We start from the raw sequence: 21,927 nt of genomic DNA, 5'->3' as shown, positions 1-21,927 counted from the left end.
GATAGTTGTGAACACGGATATTTTCTAAGCGCGCAAATAACCGCAGTTGTGACGATATTTGATATCTTGTCAAAATAATGGCAAAATGGCGTTGAGATTACCGTTGCAAGCTCCAGAATTTTGCCAAAACACTTTAGTCAAGGTCATAGCCTACTGAAGTTGTATAAATATGTTAATTTTTACTATTGTTGATGATTATTACACGATAACGTAGCTATTTTACAAAATGAAGAATTGCTTTTTATTTATTCCAATTTCCTGTTTAGGCAACATAATTTTCTGTTTCCAAGATCAGATGACTATATTGCAGAGATACTATGTTGTTATGGGACGTTGAATCTCCGAATTAACACATTAACTCTCCAAATGCAGACTGTTTAGGTTACCTCGCATTTCATGGACACTAGATTTTCTGAAATGCTGCATCAAACGTTTTGAAAGTGCATTCGCCTCTGTGAAATTTGTATTCTCTTTTCCAAACATCTGGACACATTGAGATATAGGTTGCAAGATGGTGCTTCATACATATATGTGCCTTTTGTTAATTGCATACAAATCTGTTTAAGCTATCTTCTTAATAAATAAAAATTCTTTTTAAAATGTTTTTTTTAAGCAGATAATTCAGAGCATTCCAAATTTCAATTTCTATATTCGAAGATATTTTCAATTTAAAAATAGAATGTTTCCATCTTGGCAGGTAAATTTTGAAGTTTCAAATGGCTTTCCCTCCGTTTAAATTCCTTCACTTTACCAATCAGATTAAAGTGTAATGTGACACTGGAAATGAGAATGTGTTGGTCATCAAACAGTGAGTGAACATATTGTTTTACCTGTTTCTATTCCATCATTCCACAAGTTTTTGCATTATAACTCATAAACACTTTTACCAATTTTATTGAAACTTTAGGAAAATAATCCACATGAATGGCCCCATAAGGGCATGATACATTGCATATGGTATTAAAATTTTAACATCGCATTATATTGAACTTACAATATAAGCAGATAACACAGACATAAAATGACTGATTAGCCACATAGTACAATATAGTATGTAAATTTGGGATGTCAATTACAACATAGATGAAGCAGGGAAAAAATATCAATGCCTACTCTAGAGCAAAATGTAGGAGCGCCATGGCCACCCCTATCAAGCTTGCATCCCTCAGTCCCCTATCAGTGATTTTTAATGTCCCATTAAGATTACAAACTTGCTAATTAGCCCAACCCAATTAGGAAGTGTTACCTTTACGATAGTCGAGAAAGTTGTATAAAATAACGGCCACCAGTTGTATGATCTCGTTCAGTGTATTGTTCACGATGCCTGCACAGAAACGCAAACTACTCCAACTTCAAAATGAGAAGAAGAAAGTTGCCAAGACTAACCAATCTATAATTTCTTTCTTCATGAATAATGACAATTCTCGGTAATAAAGATTTCATGTTTTATGATATTAAAGATTTTTACTCTTGCCCAATTGTTTTTTGTACATATTATCAAGAAGACGGAACTGGATCGATAAAGATAAAATGTCAACAAGGAAGTTCATTACAATTTTGAAAATAAATCATATATTAATATTTATGTCCCTGATCATTTTCAATGTATGTTTTGAAAAGGGGAAATTCAACTTTTTTTTAATCGTTGCAATATTGCCTGCTTTTTCTTCCAATATTTCTTACAAACTTGGATTGTGGTAGTTGCCAGGTTTTTTTATTTTACTGAAAATAAATTCTGACCCATTTCAATTATGGAAAATGCGATTGAAACAGACATCTTGGACAGTTTAGGATAGTTTATAATTAAAGGTTTTCAAATTAATATTAAAAAAAAAATTTTTGTAGCTCGGAAAAGGTTCACACAATTGAATTTGACCCCACACCCGCTACTGTTGTTCTGTCTACAGAACCCACTGCTACTGTTGTATCTGACCATAAACCAACTACTACTACTATTTCAACTCCACTGACTCCAACAACTACCAAAAGGAGGAACAATGGATACAAACTTGGGAACAACAAAGACAGGCTTACACAGTATCGATGGCTTCACTTTGACACAGAGAAAGACGAGAATGGCAAAAACATAGACGTTATGAGGTGTAAACTATGCACCAAACACAACTCTCATGTAGGAAATGGTAACAAGACCTGGTCAGAAGATGGGTACTGACTCCTAAGGAAAGACCAGCTTCAGTTTCACCAAGAGAGTGACCAGTCAACGACTTGTGTTTTGAGTTGGAGCTACAGATCTACACTAACTACGACTTGACAAGAATGCCAACTATAGTGTCATAGCTGCTATAGATAAATGTACTCAGCAACAAAGTTCATCAACTTCTACTCACAAACTCAAAGACAGTCCATGCTACTCGACTATGGTTGAGGAGGTCACAAACAACAGAACCATCAAACACATGGCCATCTGCACCTGCTTTATGGACAACAGGGACATCAAGACTGAATTTATGACAGACAGAAAATAAAAATGCCACTGCAGGCTCAATTACTCTGACCATCAATACAGAACTCAAGAAGAACTAACTCAACTCAAAAGACATGACTGGTTTTGCATCCGATGGAGCAGTAGTTTTTATTGGTACTTTTTAAAATATACATGTACTTACATTTTTGGTATTTTTTCTGCTATTTTTAAGTTATATAAACATAGGGACTGTAATTGTTTAAGATTGACAATAAAGTAATAAATTAATAATTAAATGTATCCATTATCAATAAAAATATTGAATAGAAGAATTGCCAATACACCTATCTGAATTATAAAAGTACTAATAGGTAATCTATGGACTAATTTTATAAACATGTATTATTTTATTTTGTAGGCAAGAAAACTGGTGTAGCTACCCAACTAAAGGACAATCCACACTTACTCACCCAACACTGCAGAGACCACAGACTAGCACTTGCTTGCTGAAATACATTCAACAGCATACCACTCATGAAGAAACTCAACCAAATGCTGGAGATATACTGGAAAAGCCATTATATGGCTATACAGAGACAGATGCACTAGCTCAGAAGTTTGAGATTGACACAGAAGATCTACTACTGCAATAGCAAGACTTCATCAAACTCAGTAATACCAGAGACTAACAGCAATGCTCACTGCTGGATATACAGCAACTCTTTGACTCACCTGACCATAGAGACATGAACCTGACACAGATGTACCCACTGCTACTCAGACTATACTCAACAGCATAAGTCCAACCACATAGCACAGCTGAAGTAGAAAGAGTATTTAGCCAAGTGAAACTCATCAAGACCAGCCACAGAAGCAGCATCAAGACCAGTACTCTAACCCAGATCCTAACAGTAAAGGTGAACTACAACAGAAACCTCTACAACACAATTCTGGATGACTGTATCAAGACATTCTTCGCCAAGAAAGACAGAAGACTGGTTATCATTGTGTAATTGTAACAACAGAGTGACTTTCATAAATATTTTATTAAATATAATGATGTTAATTTCTTAAAACTTAGGTACATGTTGTATTATTATGTAGTGCTTTATTAGTTTTTGTAATAGATAGTGCATAGTTCTTTATAGTTATATAGTGCTATATTTGTTTTCTTGTCATGCTGTTATAAAGAATAAATCATATGTACACATTTTCATGTGTTTTTTTTTATGTATAAGAGATATATATTTATGAAAATGTTAAAGCAATGAATGACTTACGTCATATTGATAGGTTTCACACATAGAATTAATAATAGTAATCAGGTATATATACAAGATACAGTCATAAGTGAAAAAACGTATAAACAAGACAAAATGAAGAAATATAGTAAATAAGTAAGTAAGTAAGTAATTATTTTATTATAGTGACCTGTGTTAACATATATGATAACTGTTACATCGAATAAGTGTAATGAGTAAAACACCCAGCCCTTTGGACCTATAAGTCACCTTATATTTAATTATTTTATATAGAAACAATAAGATAATCACAGATTGTCAGTAGAACATCCTTAAGGTAATGACAAAAAGGAAAAAAGGAATTTGAAAAAAATGGAAGTATTAAAAACAGAAACGTTATCAGTTGACAAATTACTTGTATATGTGAGAACATTTTAAATTGGTAGCTCGGATAATAAACTTTGCTAACTTCCTTGCATGTTCAGACATTAAAATATTCATTAAAATTAAAAATATCATAAAACGTGAATTTTGAATGTTATTATAAAGATTACATTCTGATAGGAAATGGGTCTCTGACTCCACGGTCCATTGGTTACACAGTCTACACAGCCGATCCTCGATCTGTTCGCCAATATAACATCCTGTCTCAATTTGATGGTAAAATACCAAAGTGAAATTGCACTAAATGAGATCGCTCTGATTTATTTAAGTTCAATGTCACATAACTCTCTAGTTTGAAATTGGTTTTGAAAGTTCTGTAAGTCCTCAGTTTCGAAACATTCTGTAAAGAGTTTGACCATATCACGGAGTACATTTCAAATATTTTCTGTTCTGCAGTTTTTAAATCTATTGTTGACTTTTAGATGAAAAAAATGTCCATATCAAGCTGTTGAAGTATATATTTCATGTCACTACACCAGTTGTTCATACACTTTAGATATTCCAATTCAAACAGTATTCTTGTGATTTGATCACCATCAAACGACAGTAATCTGTTCTAGAATCTCACCATATTTATCCACCGACGGTATTGGCTTGGTAACCAGCCGACATCTCCTGTACCTGGAGAATATTTTACCGGTAATTGATTTTGATTTTCATGAAATATTACGGATATTGGTGCTAGTTACACTAGGTCATTTTACTCAGAAATATATGGATCATGGCTTGTCTGGCTATCTCCTGGTACAGTTTTTGAACTGTATTCTGAAATATATTTCTGACTTGATACAAACATGCACATTAAAAACAAGCAAATCAACAAAAAGTTGAAAAAGCACCCCTCTTTTTTCAAACCCCAGCAAGAACACTGTATATATTTGTTCCCACCACAGCTTGCTATTTGTTAGTTATTAAAATAACCCAAATGAACATTGCCATTTCTAAGTTGTGAAGGGCTTCAAGAATCAAATTATGACACAGTATCCTTTTGTCTGGAGCAGAGCAGGAGGAGCAGCTTTTTGGATGGTCCAAATGTGAGGACACCAAGGGACTATGTTTTATATAACAAACAGGAACTTTGCCAATTCAAAAGTATTAAAATTATGAGTTCAGTACATATATATATCTATATATGAAATATACATATGAAAATGTATATATACTAGTATTCAAAGTGGTAAGCTCCCTGTGATATTTTAAAACATCAAATTTTTCGTTTTACTGTTATGGAAAATAGTGGTGTTTTCCAGTTTATACACAATAACTTGTTAATATTTGCAACAATTAAAATGAATTTTAGAAAAATGTATATATCCATATGTGCTAAGCTCCTTATAATTTTTTCTGAAAATTCCAATTTTTTTATGTGCTTGCGACAAACTGTCGAGGGGCATATTAATTTGCCCCTGTCCATCCGTTCGTCCATCCGTATTGCACATGATTATTGCTTGTCCCGCTATCTCCTCGTAGTTTTTGAACTACATCTAAAATATTTTACAGGATATCTCTACACATGATGAAGGTGTGCAGGGCCAAAGGATTTTGATTTTCATGAAATGTTACAGAAATTGGTGATAGTTACACTTTTACTCAGAAATAGGGCTATATGGCGTGTATGGCTGTCTCCTCCCGTAGTTTTTGAACTATATCTAAAATATTTTTTGCAGGATGTTTCTACACATAATGATGGTGTGCAAGGTCATAGGATCTTGATTTTCATGAAATATTACGGAACTGGGTGATAGTTAGACTTTGTAATTTTTGTCAGAAATGTATTCCAAGCAACAAAGTTAGGGATTTGTTGTTGGGGGTATTAACATTTTTTATGTGTCCATCACTCTGTCCATCGGTCCTTTTTTTCTAATCGCAACTAGTCTGACACTTCCAAACAGAATTTCATGACACTATGTGGCCAGGATACAATATGTAGATATGCATCTATTTAGTAATTTCAGATCCCTAAATTGATCCCCAAATTTTTCAAGTTAGGTACTGGAACAGTTTGTCATTGCAAGGCTTGGAAGGATTGAGGTGAACCAACAGACCATGAGTATCACAAGTCTTGGGAGGATTTCTGAATCAGCAAACCATACAAAAATAAACATGTTCCTAATTTAGCAAATCTAGCAAGCGGGGGCATCTTTAGTGTCTTACAGACACATTTGATTTACTAAAAAAAAAAAAATCACTACTAACAAATGACGCAGGGCCTCCTGTGACAAACAGGGCTTCTAGTTTTGTTTTTGGGTTTACAAAAATTTATTCATAAAAGGGGGGTGTTTACAATTTTCTCACCTTAGCTAAAAAACGCTTACTCCAGTGAAAGTGAAACTATAGAAAAGTGGTAAGCTCCCTTTGATTTTCTTAATAGCTCCAATTTTTCTTTTTTGGGTTATGGAAATTTTAATTATATCAAAAGAAGGCATTTCCAGTTAAAATTCAAACTTTTTTGTTCAAAAACACTTACTTCATACAGAAAAAATTGTGTGATGATATTTGATCCAAATCAGTATGGTAAAACCAATTCTATTATGAAAGTAGGTGTACTAGACTTTTATAAATGTTGTCATTTCTATATGTTGTCCTTTGTGTACATTTTTTTAATAATTATAATTTCTTTATTCAAAAGCAATACGGCTTATACAAATATATTCATATGTGTGTGGATATATACTTTGCAAGCTCAGTGAAAAAATGCTTTTGTTGTGTTGCTTAAGTGTCAGTGGACATACATTTTGTATCTTTCATGTGCAGGGGTATCATCTGTCTCCTAGGTGTACACAAAGATGTTTCAACAGTAGGTCTGCTTTGAGTTTCTGTGTGGAGTGCAGGGGCATTACTTTGTTTATTTTATCTCTAGCTATTGCCAAGGGCAAAATAATTGCCATAATGGGACAACCTGAGGTAAAACAAGTATCTGAGGCTCTGTAAATTATTTCTTGATTTTCTTGTTGTAGGAGTGGAAACTAAAGTGTAGGTCAGGAAATCTCCTGTCTGCTCTACAGTCTCATTGGAAAATATTTGGTCTGGTTGTTTATGCTAACAGTTATGAGGCAGGCAAAGAGGAAAGATTGGTTGAAAAGTTCCTGTTGCGCCCAATGGAATATTTCCTATGTGACGGTGATCCTGATGCTGTTTTCCATGCCTTAAAGGAGAAAGACCAGCCTTCACAGCTATGTGGAAAGGTTTTCAAAAATGGTGAACCAACTTACTCATGTAGGTAAGGATTGAAGAATGAGGTCTTTTTGGTACTAGTGTTGTCTTTGGGTGGTTATGACTCTTAACTTAGTAGCATGAAGTCTTAACTTCTTGATGATCTTTGATATCACTGAGTATTGAGATTTTATTTTAGACCCTGTTTTCAAATTAATCCATGTTGAATCCAAAGGGTTCAAAATCAAACTTTGTTTAAGGATGCACTATTCAGTTACATTTAGGTGCACTGTTTTGTACACAAATTTGACCCCATCTAATTTTGTAAAACTTAAAATAAAGAATTGAAGTTTGGTGGGTATGTTGATTATACATACACAGATGTAATATATGTGATGGTAAACAAATGTAATTTAAATGAAGAAAGGTACCTGGAATGTTGCAGTCTCCTGTACATGTGTATAAGGTTTTCTCCTGATCATCAGCTGGCTGATTTCGCATGATGATTGGGGACTAAAATTGCATGAAAATGAATCGAAAGGGTACTATTATTTTTACCTATTTTCCACCTCCTCCATGCATGCTTTCCTCCTATAAGAGTTTTTAAGTGTCTCATATTTTATGAAACATAATTTTTGGCTGTTAGTTTTTGAAAGGCATCCCAGATTTTTTCAGTATGTTACTATAGTTACTAGTTTTTATGACAATATCCACTAATGCACTGACTTGAACCTCCACTAATTCAGTATATGATTATGTTCCAGGGATTGTGCAAATGATCCTACTTGTGTTTTGTGCATTGATTGTTTCCAGAACAGTGCACATAAGAAGCATAGGTATAAGGTAAGTACATGCCTGAATTTGAATTTGCACACCACTACATACTTGGTATATGAGAAGACTAAAAAATATTTTAAAGCAACAGTAACAGGAAAGAACAAAGTCTTATCTAGGAGAGCTGGATAGTGGTCATACAACTTAGGCTACAAGACATAAAAGAAAAAAAAAACATGAAATACAGTACCATGTTCTTAAGAGAGTTTATATTTTGTTGAGAGATTACTTGATTGAAATCTTTAATATTGTTCAGTTTAAACAAGTTTATTTGTGTTTTAGTAGAAAATTTGTTCATGTATATCATAGTGGTGAAAACTGGTACATTGTATAGTAAAATTATTAGTTTACATTATAGAGTTTTTCGTTTCAGTTCAGTATTTCAGGGTTCTGGGTTTGGTTTAAACAGATTTTTGTGTTCCAGATTAGAACAAGAAAATTCTTGGTTTTGGTTAAGTTTTCGCTTTTGGCTTTCAGTTTCTGGATTCAGTTAAAACAGGTTTTGACTTTTAGTTTCTGGATTCATTTAAAAGTGGTTTAAGTTTTCAGTTTCAGTTAAAAGTTTTTTGTGTTTCAGATGAGTACCTCAGGAGGTGGAGGTTACTGTGATTGTGGAGATATTGAAGCATGGAAAGCTGACTACTGTTGTCAAACACATAGTGCTGTTGCAGTTTCATCTGATACTCCTGTAAGTATAACCTGCTGCAATTAATATTTTTGCCCAGTAAAAGTTACGTTTATATATTTATTAGCTTGGTGGTGATTCATTAAGGTGAAGTTGATTTTCTTGCCAAACAAGAAATGTTTGATTATAGAGCACAAGTTTTGACCTTCAAAACAGGCACTGCCCATTTCACTTTCACTATCAATATCAACTTCGAAGTTTGAAAGTTTTCATATGCTTAAGTAAAGGGTCTAAGGAAAAGTTTAGGCATTAAAAAGACTATGTCACCATTCATTTTTTTTGTGATCTAGAAAAAAACACTTGTTAAATGCTGATGCATGTATTAAAAATTAAAGGATTGCTAATTATTGTTGTATAGTCTAAATATGAATTAGCTCTAATATCAGACTGAATTCATGCTGCTCCATCTGCCACTTAAATAAAACATGTCATATGTTAGAATGTATGTTAAGTCTGTATCATGAGATCTTTCAGTCGGCAATTTACATTAAAAATGAGAGTACTATTTAGTAGACTTTTCTGAATGTCATAGGAAAATTTGGAGACTGGGATATATATCAAAAAGAGCATAAACAGTAAGCAGCTCCGTCTTCAAAAATCAGACTGTTTTGTGAACTAATATATGGACCAAAATATCGACATGATCATAGTAGGTGAAAAGTTCTTCAAAATTATTGTTGAGAACTTTTTACGAGTGTGACTGGAAATGTATATTGCTGTCTGTTGTTATTCTGATTTGTTGGCAGGATCCAATAGAAGTTTTACCAGTTGACCTAACAGACAGAGCTAGTGCCATGTTCCTGGCCACTCTTCATTATGTGGTACAGATATTGACCTGGGAGCAGTGTGATTGTCTTCCTTCAGATTTACAACCAGAAGGAGAACTTGATGATTCTTACATAACCATGTTGTTCAATGATGAAGTTCATACCTATGAACAGGTAAAAATACAGTCGACTCCACTTAATCGCATATCGCTTTATTGCATATTTCGGTTATTAGCATAATTTTCTCCTGCACAAAACCATTTCCTATTATTCTATTAGGGAAAAAATCGCTTATTTGCATAGGCCTTGGAGGTGCATTTCGGTTTATTGCATAGAGAATTTTGTCTCGTCCAGGTAAAGACAGGTTTTCCCAAATTCTATTTTAAGCCTTTGGGTCATAAATATGTCAATCATATTTATTGTTGTAAAAACTAGATTATCATCAATCAGGAGGTGTTAATAATGGATTAAAAAAATCATGGACATAAAAGACAATATAAATGATTTCTAATTACATTAAAATAAACAAGCACCTAGGTGAACAATGACTTCTGACGACATGCCGAACATCACCTTATGATGCGGTTTGAGGTTCGGCTTGGGGTATTTTTTGTCCCTATTTAAATTCTTCCGACTACAAATGATTATCAATGTAAATTTAATTTTCTTTAATGAGCTGAACAGTTTTGAGTGAGCTTGGGTTGCTAGGCATAAATATCATACGAAAATTAAAAGTCATTCATTCAGTACAGTGTCTAATGAAATTCAACTACCCTAAGGTGCCCCATACTATCCACACTTCATAGGAATATATCGAGGTCAATGACGCGTATAATACACAACTATCAGTGTACAATGAACAGAGGAATAAAAACACACAGACCATTTCAAAAGCCCAAAAACTGCAAACATTGATGAATATTACACTGAATCCTGCCTGAAATATGAAATATGGGATTTGCTTTCGTAGAAAGGTCAGGAAATTACTTGACTATTTATAGATGAGAAACACGTGGTTTTACTTATAAATACACACAGCGTAAAGAAGGTCAATAAACAAGACAAACACAATATATATTATTATTTATTGATAAAAGAACAATACAATGAGAAGGTCTATAACAATTAAATACCAGATCAGAAATGTTGAACAGTGATATCCCTGGTTGATCCACAGTATCGTCGTCTTACCTGAACTCACACTTCCGGTAAAATCGTAATTTCGGTTATAAGAATAGCCCGGTTATTTGCATAATTTTTACTGGCAAATAGGCTATGCAATTAAGCGGAATCTACTGTATTCCATAATTCCTTGTCATCCACTACTGCTTGATAGCATTTCTTGCTTCCTGTTCAACGTTTTGCACAAACACATAAATTTGAATCTGACTGTTGTCACATTTATTAAAAAGATTTTTGTTAAAATAGTGTTCAATTTTAGTTTCAAAGAATTTGTTACCTTGTATGACTGTTAACTTTCAGTAATGGGATGTTTTATTTTGAAATTAGTAAATAGCTTAAATGTCGATATGCAGTGATCTTTGATTTGTCTTGTATAGTTATGTCACTGTGCATTGCATTGAAACTGTATACTTTTATTTACAGGTTATCAACACTTTGCAAAGAGCAGTTGAATGTACACAAGAACAGGCTGTTGAATATGCTACCATTGTTGATCGTGAGGTATTGTTCAATTTAATCTGATTAGCAACCACAAAGTTATACACTCAGTTTGATCTGTTAAAATGTTTACATTTTTAGACATAAAGTTTCATATGTGCATTGTAATAATATTTTGTCAGTTTTCATTAATAAGTAAATAATTAGAATATTTACTATGGTAGACTTAAAACTGACTTTGTATATTTTAGGGTAGAAGCAGTGTTAGAGATGGCACATTTTCCTACTGTGAAAAAGCCAGACATATAATAGAGGTAAAAATATTACTTTTAAATATGCAACAGAAATGTAGGAGAAAGCCCCCCCTTAAAAAAAGACCTCATCAGTATTATCAAAATACAGAAAAAGAACATGATAGAATTTTAACCCTAAATAGCAGGGCCATAAATAAAAAATAGTTGTTTGCCATAGCCTGACCGACCCATTTTTAATCCCCCAACTGGAAAGTTTTTTATTGACATAATTATAAGTTTTTTTTCTTGTTTTTTTCCCACTTCACAGGGATTTACACCTGTTTTTTTCTGGCAGTAGTCCAAGTACTAGTAGATACACAATTTTCAGTAGTCCCCTAAAAATCAAGAAGACATAAATAAGTCAACACGGCAGAGTGAGACTGTGTGTGTGTGTCGAACAGAGAATACTGTCAATTAGTTATAGTCTTGTTATTGTATGTTGACCGGAAATAATGCAACAGACACGAAATACATATTTTGTTTAAAATCATCAATTTAAAGAACAGTTTTGGTTAAATCCTTTGGAAACTTAATTTATGACCTCAAATTCAAAGACATTGGATGTATTATGAGGACATTACCCTTAAAAGCACGAAAATTTTTCATAAAAGTTACATTATACCGCGTTGCTGTCAACATTGTACTGATCATAACTAACAACCAAACCGACCAATCACGACTCCTAAAACAGTCACACGAAAATCAATAATGTAAACATTCTATTTTTAACAGTAGGTGAAAAAAACACGTTCCAGAAGTTCATTTCTGTCTGACGGCTACAATATTACGATTCACATGACAAATGACAATGAGACACAATTAAAAGTCATTTTCAATACTGAATATTTACTAGTCCCGCGGATTATTTCTACCCAAAATTTCAGTAGTCCCCAGCCATTTTAGTCGCCTCGGGCGATTGGACTAGCAGAAATGTCAATGCCTGCTTCAGGATTTTTTTGCTTATATCTATTTGGCTCATTGTAAATCTTCATTGATTTAAAGCACTCAACTGGTCGAATTGGCATAGCATTCTGGTTTCACGTTTCAACGAAGTATCGCTAAAAACCATCATGGACAGCAACAATCATGTCTGATTGAAATGCAAATTGTTGGAGTTGGATATTGCTCCAGATGTCACAGAGCCTAATTAACAATATGTTCTAGTGTTTATATTAAACAAGGCAAAGATCTCTGCATGACAAACTGCCCCTATCAGCATGCCTATTGATATGACTGACACATGGGAGGAGGTGTTTGAGAACATCATTGACAATAAAATAGCCTTCCAAAGAAAACAAAATGACCAAGTTACTGTTGAGCTATCAAAGTCATCAAAATTTATGGAAACATTTGTTCCTGACTTTTTGGAATCTGTAAGAGTGGCCCTAGAGTTTGACGAGAAACTAAAATATGTGAAATTTATAATTGACAGACCTGAAGTTGAACCTGAAAACCAAAGAAACAGGAAAAAATGCCTTTGATGTTTTAATGTCTCAATCAATTGAGCAAACCAAACAGCCTAACAAGATTACATCTATGAGGGAAACAGGAAAATTTCTGTTTTGTTCCCAACTTCAGTGTCAGATTATTAATACTTGTGCTAGTGAAATCAGCATAGGTTTTACAATACTTCCCTCCCCATTCAACAAGGGCTTCTACTCATTGGGAAAGCTCTTGTGATTAAATGACTTTCACTCTCAGTATCTGTATCCTCCCGATAACCAGGACCATGCATCAAAGATGCTGGTGTCCTATAGTTTTCACTTTCAATGTAAATCTGCCTGTCTTTTCATCAATAAATTTTTAACATTGAAAGCTAGAACTCCAGAAGTGCACACAGTGCCAGGCAGATATAGGAATACTCTGACATGTTAGAAGGGGTCTGGTGCCATCATTCATCGAGGTGAATGATTCCTTATAAAAGCAACAAAATTACTTGCCTAAGGAAAGGGCCATGTCCCTCAGTGGGCCTCCCCTAGATCCACCTATTATACCATCAATACTATTAATTCACTTTCTAGTCATTTGCATTCTTTTAAGTTAAATTTGTTATGTTTTACTAATTTTTCAGAGACTGTACCTTGTACTTGTCAAAATTTATCATTGATACAAGGCTTTTGTTCATTTGTTTACTTTGAAGTTAAATAAACATGTAAACACACATTTCAGTAAATAATGAATTGCACAGAGTTACAGAAATTGATTAAGTTCCACACCTATGCTGCCAAGTAACAAATGCATTAAACATGTATCACAGTTGTCATATTGAAAGTTAACAAATTGCACTTTAAGATAGAAATCTGGCAATACTAATCACGTTTTGCAGTTTTTGTATTCAATATTTTTTCTGTTCCTGTAAAACCCATCCTATCTGTTATCTGTTTACACAAATTGCATGTAAAATATCTTCAGGTCAATAATATAAATAACAGCTAATTATTACCAATTTTTATTTCCAGCACTCCACATCTAGGCATGGCAGTAAGCCATTAAAAGTACAGATAATGCATACAATAGTAGTTGCCCACCAGAAGTTTGCTCTGAGACTCGTTACCTGGCTGCAAAATATCATTGGAAAATCAGGTATTCATTTTTTTTGTATTACAAATACAAGGCCATGTGAGCTGTTGCCATCACTTGCATCTGACATCGTTGTGGCCTGTTGTCGTTAACAATTTTTAAAAAACTCTTTTTCTCTGACACTACTTGACCAACTGGAACCAAACTTGGTATGAATGTTCCTTGGGGTATCCTGCATAGAACTGATGTGGGTTTTTTGATCCATCAAAAACATGGCCGCCATTACTAAAAATAGAACATAGGGGTCAGACAGTAGTTTTTCTCTTATATCTCCAAAACCATCACATTTATCCAAATTCTGACATAAGGATAAATGTGTTCAGCATGATGAGATTTATCTGTGGTAAAAATTTCGTGTTAATCTGATAAGCCATGTTGGAGTTATTTCTTCTTTCAACATTTTTTTGCTATTTTTAATGTTATTTATTTAAAATATCTTCTCCTCTGACACTTGGTATGAATGTTGTTTGGTGTATCCCACATAGAACTGATGGGATTTTTGATTTGCTGCTGTTACCAAAAATAGAACGTAGAAGTCAGACAGTAGTTTTTCACATATATCTCCAAAACCATTAGGATTAGCCAAATGTCTTTTTTTTTTTGCTGAAACGATCCTTATTACAGGGCCTACAAAAGTATAGGTCTCACTAACCACTTCTAACGTTTCCATTACTTTACATGTTAAAAAAGTAATTTTCAAAGTCTCGCTGTGAATTCCCAGGACAAATGACATCTTAAAGCTGCATACCGTTGCGAAGCTTGGAAAATAAGGCTTCCAAAATCATTATGCTAATGGTACGATCATAGTAGAAATTCTTCACAAAATTTACTTGAATAAATAATACTGAAAATCCACATTTTTACCTGTTCTGCTAACTGACAGCATGGAGGCAAATTACTCACACATGTAAACAATATTCATACACTTTTGTAGTTAATTACATACATGATTTTAAAGTACACATTCTCAGCTTCATTTTGACTACTTTTAATCATAATACACACAAATAATGCACTTACAATGCATATGTCTAGGTTCAGTGTGTTTTTGGTACTACATAGGGGGGTGGCCATTTGACCCGGAAGTGGTTAGCGAGACCTTAAAAACATTTTATGAGTTTTTATGTTTTTCTTTTTTTACATTTTATGAAAGCTGTGGTATTGTGAGTCTAATAAGACCAAAACTATCAAAATCAGACATAGGACTACAAAGAAATGGTCATTTTTATATCATGCCCCTCAGTGATATTTTCCCTAAATTACTAAAAAATTACAATTTTAACTAACTTGTCACACCAAATTGATACCTATGATAATTCAAGAAGTTGTAATAGTAAATATCATTTATCATTATGAAAAAAGAACAGATTTCAACAATTTATATCATACCTATTTCATTACTGTGTGATTCTTAGTCTGTGCTGTGTGACTATTTGAGTACTTTGAATATCCCAAGCAGTGACGTTGTATATTTCATGGATGACGTCAAGTTATGAGTCACTGTTACTGATAAAAATCTTGTTGCTATGTTGTTTTTTAAAATACCTTGCACAATGCACCTCTTAAAATATAGCCAGATTACCAATATCACTATACTGATTTTATGGGAAAATGGAAATAATGACCAGGAAAGGCAATTTTCCTCAAATTATGCATTTCTCTGAAATATGCCATAATTTAATTTATGGTCTCACTAACCACTTCTAACGTTTCCATTACTTTACATGTTAAAAAAGTAATTTTCAAAGTCTCACTGTGAATTCCCAGGACAAATGACATCTTAAAGCTGCATACCGTTGCGAAGCTTGGAAAATAAGGCTTCCAAAATCATTATGCTAATGGTACGATCATAGTAGAAATTCTTCACAAAATTTACTTGAATAAATAATACTGAAAATCCACATTTTTACCTGTTCTGCTAACTGACAGCATGGAGGCAAATTACTCACACATGTAAACAATATTCATACACTTTTGTAGTTAATTACATATATGATTTTAAAGTACACATTCTCAGCTTCATTTGACTACTTTTAATCATAATACACACAAATAATGCACTTACAATGCATATGTCTAGGTTCAGTGTGTTTTTGGTACTACATAGGGGGGTGGCCATTTGACCCGGAAGTGGTTAGTGAGACCATAGCTCCTTGTAAGAGTTATTGCCTATGAATGGTGAAAAGTGATGTTTTTTTTTCAATTTTTAGCCAATATCTTGAAAACTGGGATAGAATGAAACTTTCAGTTGCTGAAATGATCCTTATGACAGGCCTACGAAAATTTGCAGGGATTAAACTTGAAGGACCACTCCTTGTTAGAGTTATTGCCCTTGAAAGGCAAAAAATTCTGTTTTTAGCAATTTTCAGCCAATATCTTGAAAATTATAGGAGATAGATTGAAACTTTCAATTGATGAAATGATCCTTATAATAACACCTACCAAAGTCTTCATTGAGTCAAAATTGTTGGACAGCTCCTTGTTAGAGTTATTGCCCTTGAAAGACGAAAAAATAACCAGGTGAGTGATTTAGGTTCCTGGGAGCCTTTTGTTTTAGGGACTATTAACATAGTCCACCTTTTTTCATTATGACATTAATATAATTGTAGATGGACTAAGAAGATTGTTTTGTTCTCTGAGCACTCAGCCCTATGAAGATGGAGAGTCTCTGTTGGAAAAATTAATCTTAGCTGATACTCAAATGTGGAAATGTAAGTTCTGATTAAAAAAAATGTTTTCCAATTACATTTTTACCATTTTTAGCCCACCTCAGTCAACTATCTTAGTGAATGTATGTCGCCATGTTTTAGTGAATATCAGCCATCACATTGCACAAACTGTCTGTCTAGTCCATCCAGCTGTCAACTTTTAACATTTTGTTAATCTCTTTGAAACCACTTGTACAACTTGATCAAAACCTTGCAGTTATGATGTATAGATGGACTCAACAAAAAAAACCCTTTTGGTTTTGTTCAGTTGGACAAGATGACAGCCAAAGGCATGAATAGGTCAATTTTAAAAGTTCAACTCCTTTGAAATTACAAAGGGTAAGGCCTTGAAACTTTATAAGATCACCTAAAAGAATGTCCTATTGCTGCATTTTTATATTACTATTGCTGCTCAAAGGTGCCTTGTAAACCATATGGGAAAACACATTTTAGCTTATATCACAGGAAATACTTGATCCATGGTAACCAACACTAGGCAGGAATGAGTTGTTTCCATTGATTGATGTCAGTCAGTGGCATCTTGGTATTCTGAACGTCAAATTTTCAATTTTTTTTTTTTAAATTCATAGCCTAATTCTGTAAAACTTGACAGAATAGATGAAAGCTTTGCCTTCTGCAAATAATTTACTCTCAATACAACTCAAAGGGCTTTTGTTTAGTTGTTGAATCTTAAAGTAAACTTTGAAAGGATATGTGAAAATCCATTTTGATTTACATCTCAAGGTAATCTTTGGCCAATTGTAATCAGCAATGATCTCCACAAATAATCCACATTTGTTGCACATTAGAGTTCTTTTATGGTAGATGTTGCAACATAAACTTGCCATTGAATTCTTTTAGGGAAGCTTTGGTTGAAATCAGACATTTTGTTATCTGCTATTGCAATTATATTCAGGATAAATCAAGGGAAGTGGTTCAGTGACAGGATAGACGATAGTATCCAAATTTGTGTGAAGATGATGCATGCTGTTGAACCAACTGTGCTATATAAATATATGTACCTATTTTCTGGAAATTGATAATGTCTTTTTAAGAGTGATTTAAATTTCATAGTTTATTTAGTAGCAAGATTTTTTTAAAGAATTTTGTGCTTTGCTATTTGTGATATTGGTTAATATATTATTTCAGGTGCAAGAATGTTGATTCATCAATTGATGATGTCTGGGTATGTTCTATATCATATTAAATCTTTGGAAGCTCACGATACAAAAATGTCTTTAACAGTAAATCATGTACTTTTATCTTGCACTGACATGTCAAGGATATGTCACTAGTAAAAATCTGTTATTCAAGTGCATAGTCAAATGATAAAGGAGTCATTAAGTTGCAAATTGACTTTCTTTGACAGGTAAAATAGCCAATAGTCAATTCTATAAACATATATGTTTGTCTCAATTGAAGATAGATTTGCTTTATAGAATTTATGAAAGTTTAGAAAAAGTTCGTAATTTAGGTCTTTGTATTTGTAAAAGTAGTGTCATGTCTGAAATTCCTTATATTTTCTTATAGTGTTTTGATGGACCAGGATTGTAAAAAGCAATTTGCCATTATCTTCACAAAGGTATATTGATGCTTTATCTCAAGTATTTCAGTCAGGCTTATTAATAATAGGACAGACTTGGTTGGAATTTTAGTTAAACACACATATCAGATGTCTTCTGCTTGTTGAATGATTTTTCACCTTCATGAAAATGTATGTAAATTTGCCAACTGTTATTGAGTACATTCAGTTTTACTTGGTAAATGACCATTTTCATTTTGAAGATCTTCATATGTAAGAAATAAAGATCTAGTTCCTGTTGTATCATATATTCAGTTGACTGAATTGATCCATTAAAGTGAGAGAAAGAAAAATATTTTATGTTACAAAAGAGATATTTACCTCCATTTTAGCATTTTCCTAGAATTATACAGGACTATGCTCAAGATGATCATGATTTTGAAGTGTCAGTAGCCTCATTGTCAGTACAAATATTTACAGTAGTAAGCCTGGTATGTTTGTCTTGGTCAACTAACAAGACAGGCACCTGGTCATAGAGTCGCTATGATATTTCTAAAATGTTCCTATTCTTTAATTTGAATCAGTGTACTTGTTTAGAGGTAACATTTTCTGTAATTTGCTTGGTATGTTTTAGTCAGGTTTATTTGGCACATAAATTGGAGTTATTCGTGTCATTATATATACATTAAATGGTCAGTGTTTAATCTATTTAGCTGCTTAAATTGATTTAACAGTTTAGCAAACTTGAAATTTCAAATAAAATACTTTTTTTTCTTTTAAAATAGATACCATGTTGTTTAAAGTAAATGTTACTTGAACATGTAATCTGACTGATATATGACCAGATGCCTTGTCTTGTTTGTTAGTAGCTTTAGCTCTGATCTTATCTGTTTTGTAGCATTATGAAGCATTAACCAGAGAGTTTGTACTGGACGACCATTATCGCCCAGTTTCTGTAACGTCTTTGTCCGTTCAAATTTTCACAGTCCCATCTGTGGTAGGTTGAAAGTAATTTGCAATGGTGGATGCTGATATGATGTAAAGACGTTATTCCAAATTGGGAAATCCAGAATTGTTTTGTAATTATATAGCCCTACTGGAAAAAAACTAATACCGAAATAAACACATTCATATAGCAAAATTTTTGTCTGCGATGTTGTTGGCCTTCTTAAATGACCATGATTGACACCAGTTTTCCTTTTGTAGGCTTTACCAATCTATTTTGTACTTTAAATCCATAAAAAAAAAACCACTTTCCCATGAGGAAATCTCCCTTGCTCTTCACTGTATGACCTGCCATTTTACCCGGAATAATTTTTTCTGGAAATGGGGAAAAGTTGATGAGTTTTTCCCAAAGTTGGAGTATCGCATATTAGATTGCTTTATCTAGTCCAATAAAGCTTTTATCCTAAATCAGTTCCTTTGAATTAATTTTCACTCCTAAGAGCCATTTTATTAGTTAAATCATTATATTATGTCTTCATTTATCTTAGAATTTATTCTGTAGGTTTCAACATGAATTTTTTATAGCTTTTTTAGTATAGTACATATAAAACTTGAACACTGAACTTGCATAGTCTTCCCAGCTTTCATTATTGAATAATCAAACAATATTGCTATGAAGAAGTCATTTTATGTATTAACTATTATAGAGATAATATGATCAATGATACATCTTTGTCTTTTCAGGCTAAACTGTTAGTGGCTGATCATGACTTATTAGATGTGATCATCACAACTTTTCTACAGTTCTGTGAGCAAAAAAAGAATAGTAAGTGTATCACAATAGGATATTGGCAAACATTCTATATATATATATATATATATATATATATAAACGTATAGAAAGGTCTGAAAAATTCCCAACGATGTTACAATGCAAATTTGACAGTTCGAACATCGTTGGGAATTTTACAGACCTTTCTATATGTTTATATATCTTCCCTCTATCAATTTGATCCGATGGAGCAGTGTAGCGAATAGAGTTGTCACATTCTGAGACGTTTGTATAATATTGATTTGTTGTGACATGCATCAGGAACATTCTATATATATATAGAGGGCATCAAGAACATTCTGTGGATGATATGCAACATGAACAGAAAATTGTTCTGTCAGAAGTGACATGTATGAAGTTGGAAGTAGTGATTTTAAACACTGACACACAGCATGTATTATGAGAAGTCTCGCATATTCCAATTGGTCGAGTCATCATGGATATAACAGCATAAAGATGCATTTTCAATAAAGTTAAATATAATTTGAGTTAAAACAATTAAGTTACCACTATTTTCTTTTTTTATGACTAGAATGCTAAACAAATGAGTCATATTTACAAAAAAGTGTCAATGGCACCTTAGGTGATTATTGCTTGGAATTTCACACTGACAGATCAGGAACATGGTGTTGGTTTTCTCAATGACTGTTAGTAGATTGCCTGCAAACCGAAGTATTTTATGGGAGAAACGATTTATACCATCCGTGAAAGACATTTTATGTCCTTTCACTCAGTGAGCTTAATTTGTGAACAAGAAAGAATTTTTACATTATTGAAAGGATTTTTAATTCTAACAATCAATATTCTGGTGAGTACTAGGAATTATTAAATGCAAAAAAAAATTTCAAGACTTCACTTCATTGTGTTAATTTTTTGGTATGCATTTTACTGTCTCCTTAAATAATTCATAGAATGAATTTGTTTTTCAGGTGATGGTAAACTGTCTTTTGAAAGAAATGAAAGAAGCACTTCCTTCAAAAGAGCTTGTTATGTGTTGTATGATGTAAAGTAAGAATTATTTTTGTATTTCTATAAGAATGCAAAAATTTGCTGTTGTATAATGGTATCATGCTGTTATTGTTGTCGGATGGTGGTGTCTTCAACTTCATCTGTAGACCCTTCATTTCCTTTCCTGTGTCAAATATTGTAAATATATTAATTTTTGCAGTTGCTAATTTTCCCAGATTCTGTCAAATGAAAATATTTGCAGATACAATTTTCATGGTTTAAAAAAATGATAAGTATTCTATAGTGTTAATAATCAATTTTGCCTGTACTATTTTTCACACTTTTCTGTCCACCTTGGAAATAGCGAAAATTAGTACACAGTGAAATTTAATACTTCTACAGTTATGATACAGTTTAGTTCAGAATTGAATGCTTTCTTTTTTATGTTTCATCAGTTTGTAAAATTATTGACTTAAGCACATTTTTAGTGTGACACAGTAGTGTGCCTATGTCCAAAATATTCAACTGTTCAATGCTTTTTCAAGCAAATGAATCGTCAAACATGAAACAATGAATAATTCTTATGATTACATTTGACATTTTCTCTTATTTCATTTCTGTTTTTTTTTCGAAATACTTAGAAAATACAGTGGTCAATTATTCAAGAGTTTGGTAAATGTGCAAAGAATGTGGCATCTTTCCCAACACAGTGCACCACTGGTTGTGGTCAGGTTTTCCGTATTATAGCCTGACCACCCCAGCATGTTATACGCCAGGGGTACCCCATTGCACTACCCAGTTGCTCTGTGGGCAGAGTGCCCTAGCCCCCGGCTAGGGTTCTGAGCACTATTCAGTAGCCTTTTACAAATGATTAGCGCTGCTGCGGGACTATTCTTTTGACACCCGGACCTTCACGGGGCACTATTATTG

General features: G+C 33.2%; 2 protein-coding genes across 5 annotated transcripts in view; both read left to right on the top strand.

The window, feature by feature from the left end:
- The first annotated feature begins 46 nt into the window (after nucleotides 1-46).
- The window catches only part of LOC148624299 (E3 ubiquitin-protein ligase UBR2-like), a 52,743-nt gene continuing 30,862 nt past the window's right edge, over nucleotides 47-21,927 (top strand). Inside the window, exons 1-15 of one of the 4 annotated variants that reach the window (XM_088566970.1) lie at nucleotides 47-142; nucleotides 7,068-7,330; nucleotides 8,028-8,106; nucleotides 8,675-8,785; nucleotides 9,529-9,723; nucleotides 11,155-11,232; nucleotides 11,421-11,483; nucleotides 13,922-14,045; nucleotides 16,652-16,753; nucleotides 17,900-17,936; nucleotides 18,281-18,332; nucleotides 18,665-18,763; nucleotides 19,171-19,269; nucleotides 19,962-20,043; nucleotides 20,979-21,057. In XM_088566970.1, the coding sequence (XP_088423096.1) occupies nucleotides 86-142; nucleotides 7,068-7,330; nucleotides 8,028-8,106; nucleotides 8,675-8,785; nucleotides 9,529-9,723; nucleotides 11,155-11,232; nucleotides 11,421-11,483; nucleotides 13,922-14,045; nucleotides 16,652-16,753; nucleotides 17,900-17,936; nucleotides 18,281-18,332; nucleotides 18,665-18,763; nucleotides 19,171-19,269; nucleotides 19,962-20,043; nucleotides 20,979-21,057 (1,520 nt within the window). In that variant the 5' untranslated portion in view covers nucleotides 47-85. Of the gene's footprint in view, nucleotides 143-3,778; nucleotides 4,750-7,067; nucleotides 7,331-8,027; nucleotides 8,107-8,674; nucleotides 8,786-9,528; nucleotides 9,724-11,154; nucleotides 11,233-11,420; nucleotides 11,484-13,921; nucleotides 14,046-16,651; nucleotides 16,754-17,899; nucleotides 17,937-18,280; nucleotides 18,333-18,664; nucleotides 18,764-19,170; nucleotides 19,270-19,961; nucleotides 20,044-20,978; nucleotides 21,058-21,927 lie in introns of those variants that run through there. The other 3 variants (XM_088566968.1, XM_088566967.1, XM_088566969.1) reach the window with 3 other exon arrangements.
- LOC148624300 (uncharacterized) lies at nucleotides 149-3,636 on the top strand. The gene is made up of 2 exons (XM_088566980.1): nucleotides 149-1,427; nucleotides 1,846-3,636. Exons 1-2 carry the CDS (start codon nucleotides 1,294-1,296, stop codon nucleotides 2,171-2,173), a joined length of 462 nt encoding a protein of 153 aa, XP_088423106.1. The 5' UTR covers nucleotides 149-1,293; the 3' UTR covers nucleotides 2,174-3,636.

The sequence above is a fragment of the Perna viridis genome, chromosome 2 (genome assembly GCF_037379345.1).
Source record: "Perna viridis isolate PV_CMFRI_1.1 ecotype Kerala chromosome 2, ASM3737934v1, whole genome shotgun sequence".
Lineage (NCBI taxonomy): Eukaryota > Metazoa > Mollusca > Bivalvia > Mytilida > Mytilidae > Perna > Perna viridis.
This window is presented reverse-complemented; position numbering and strand designations above follow the sequence as displayed.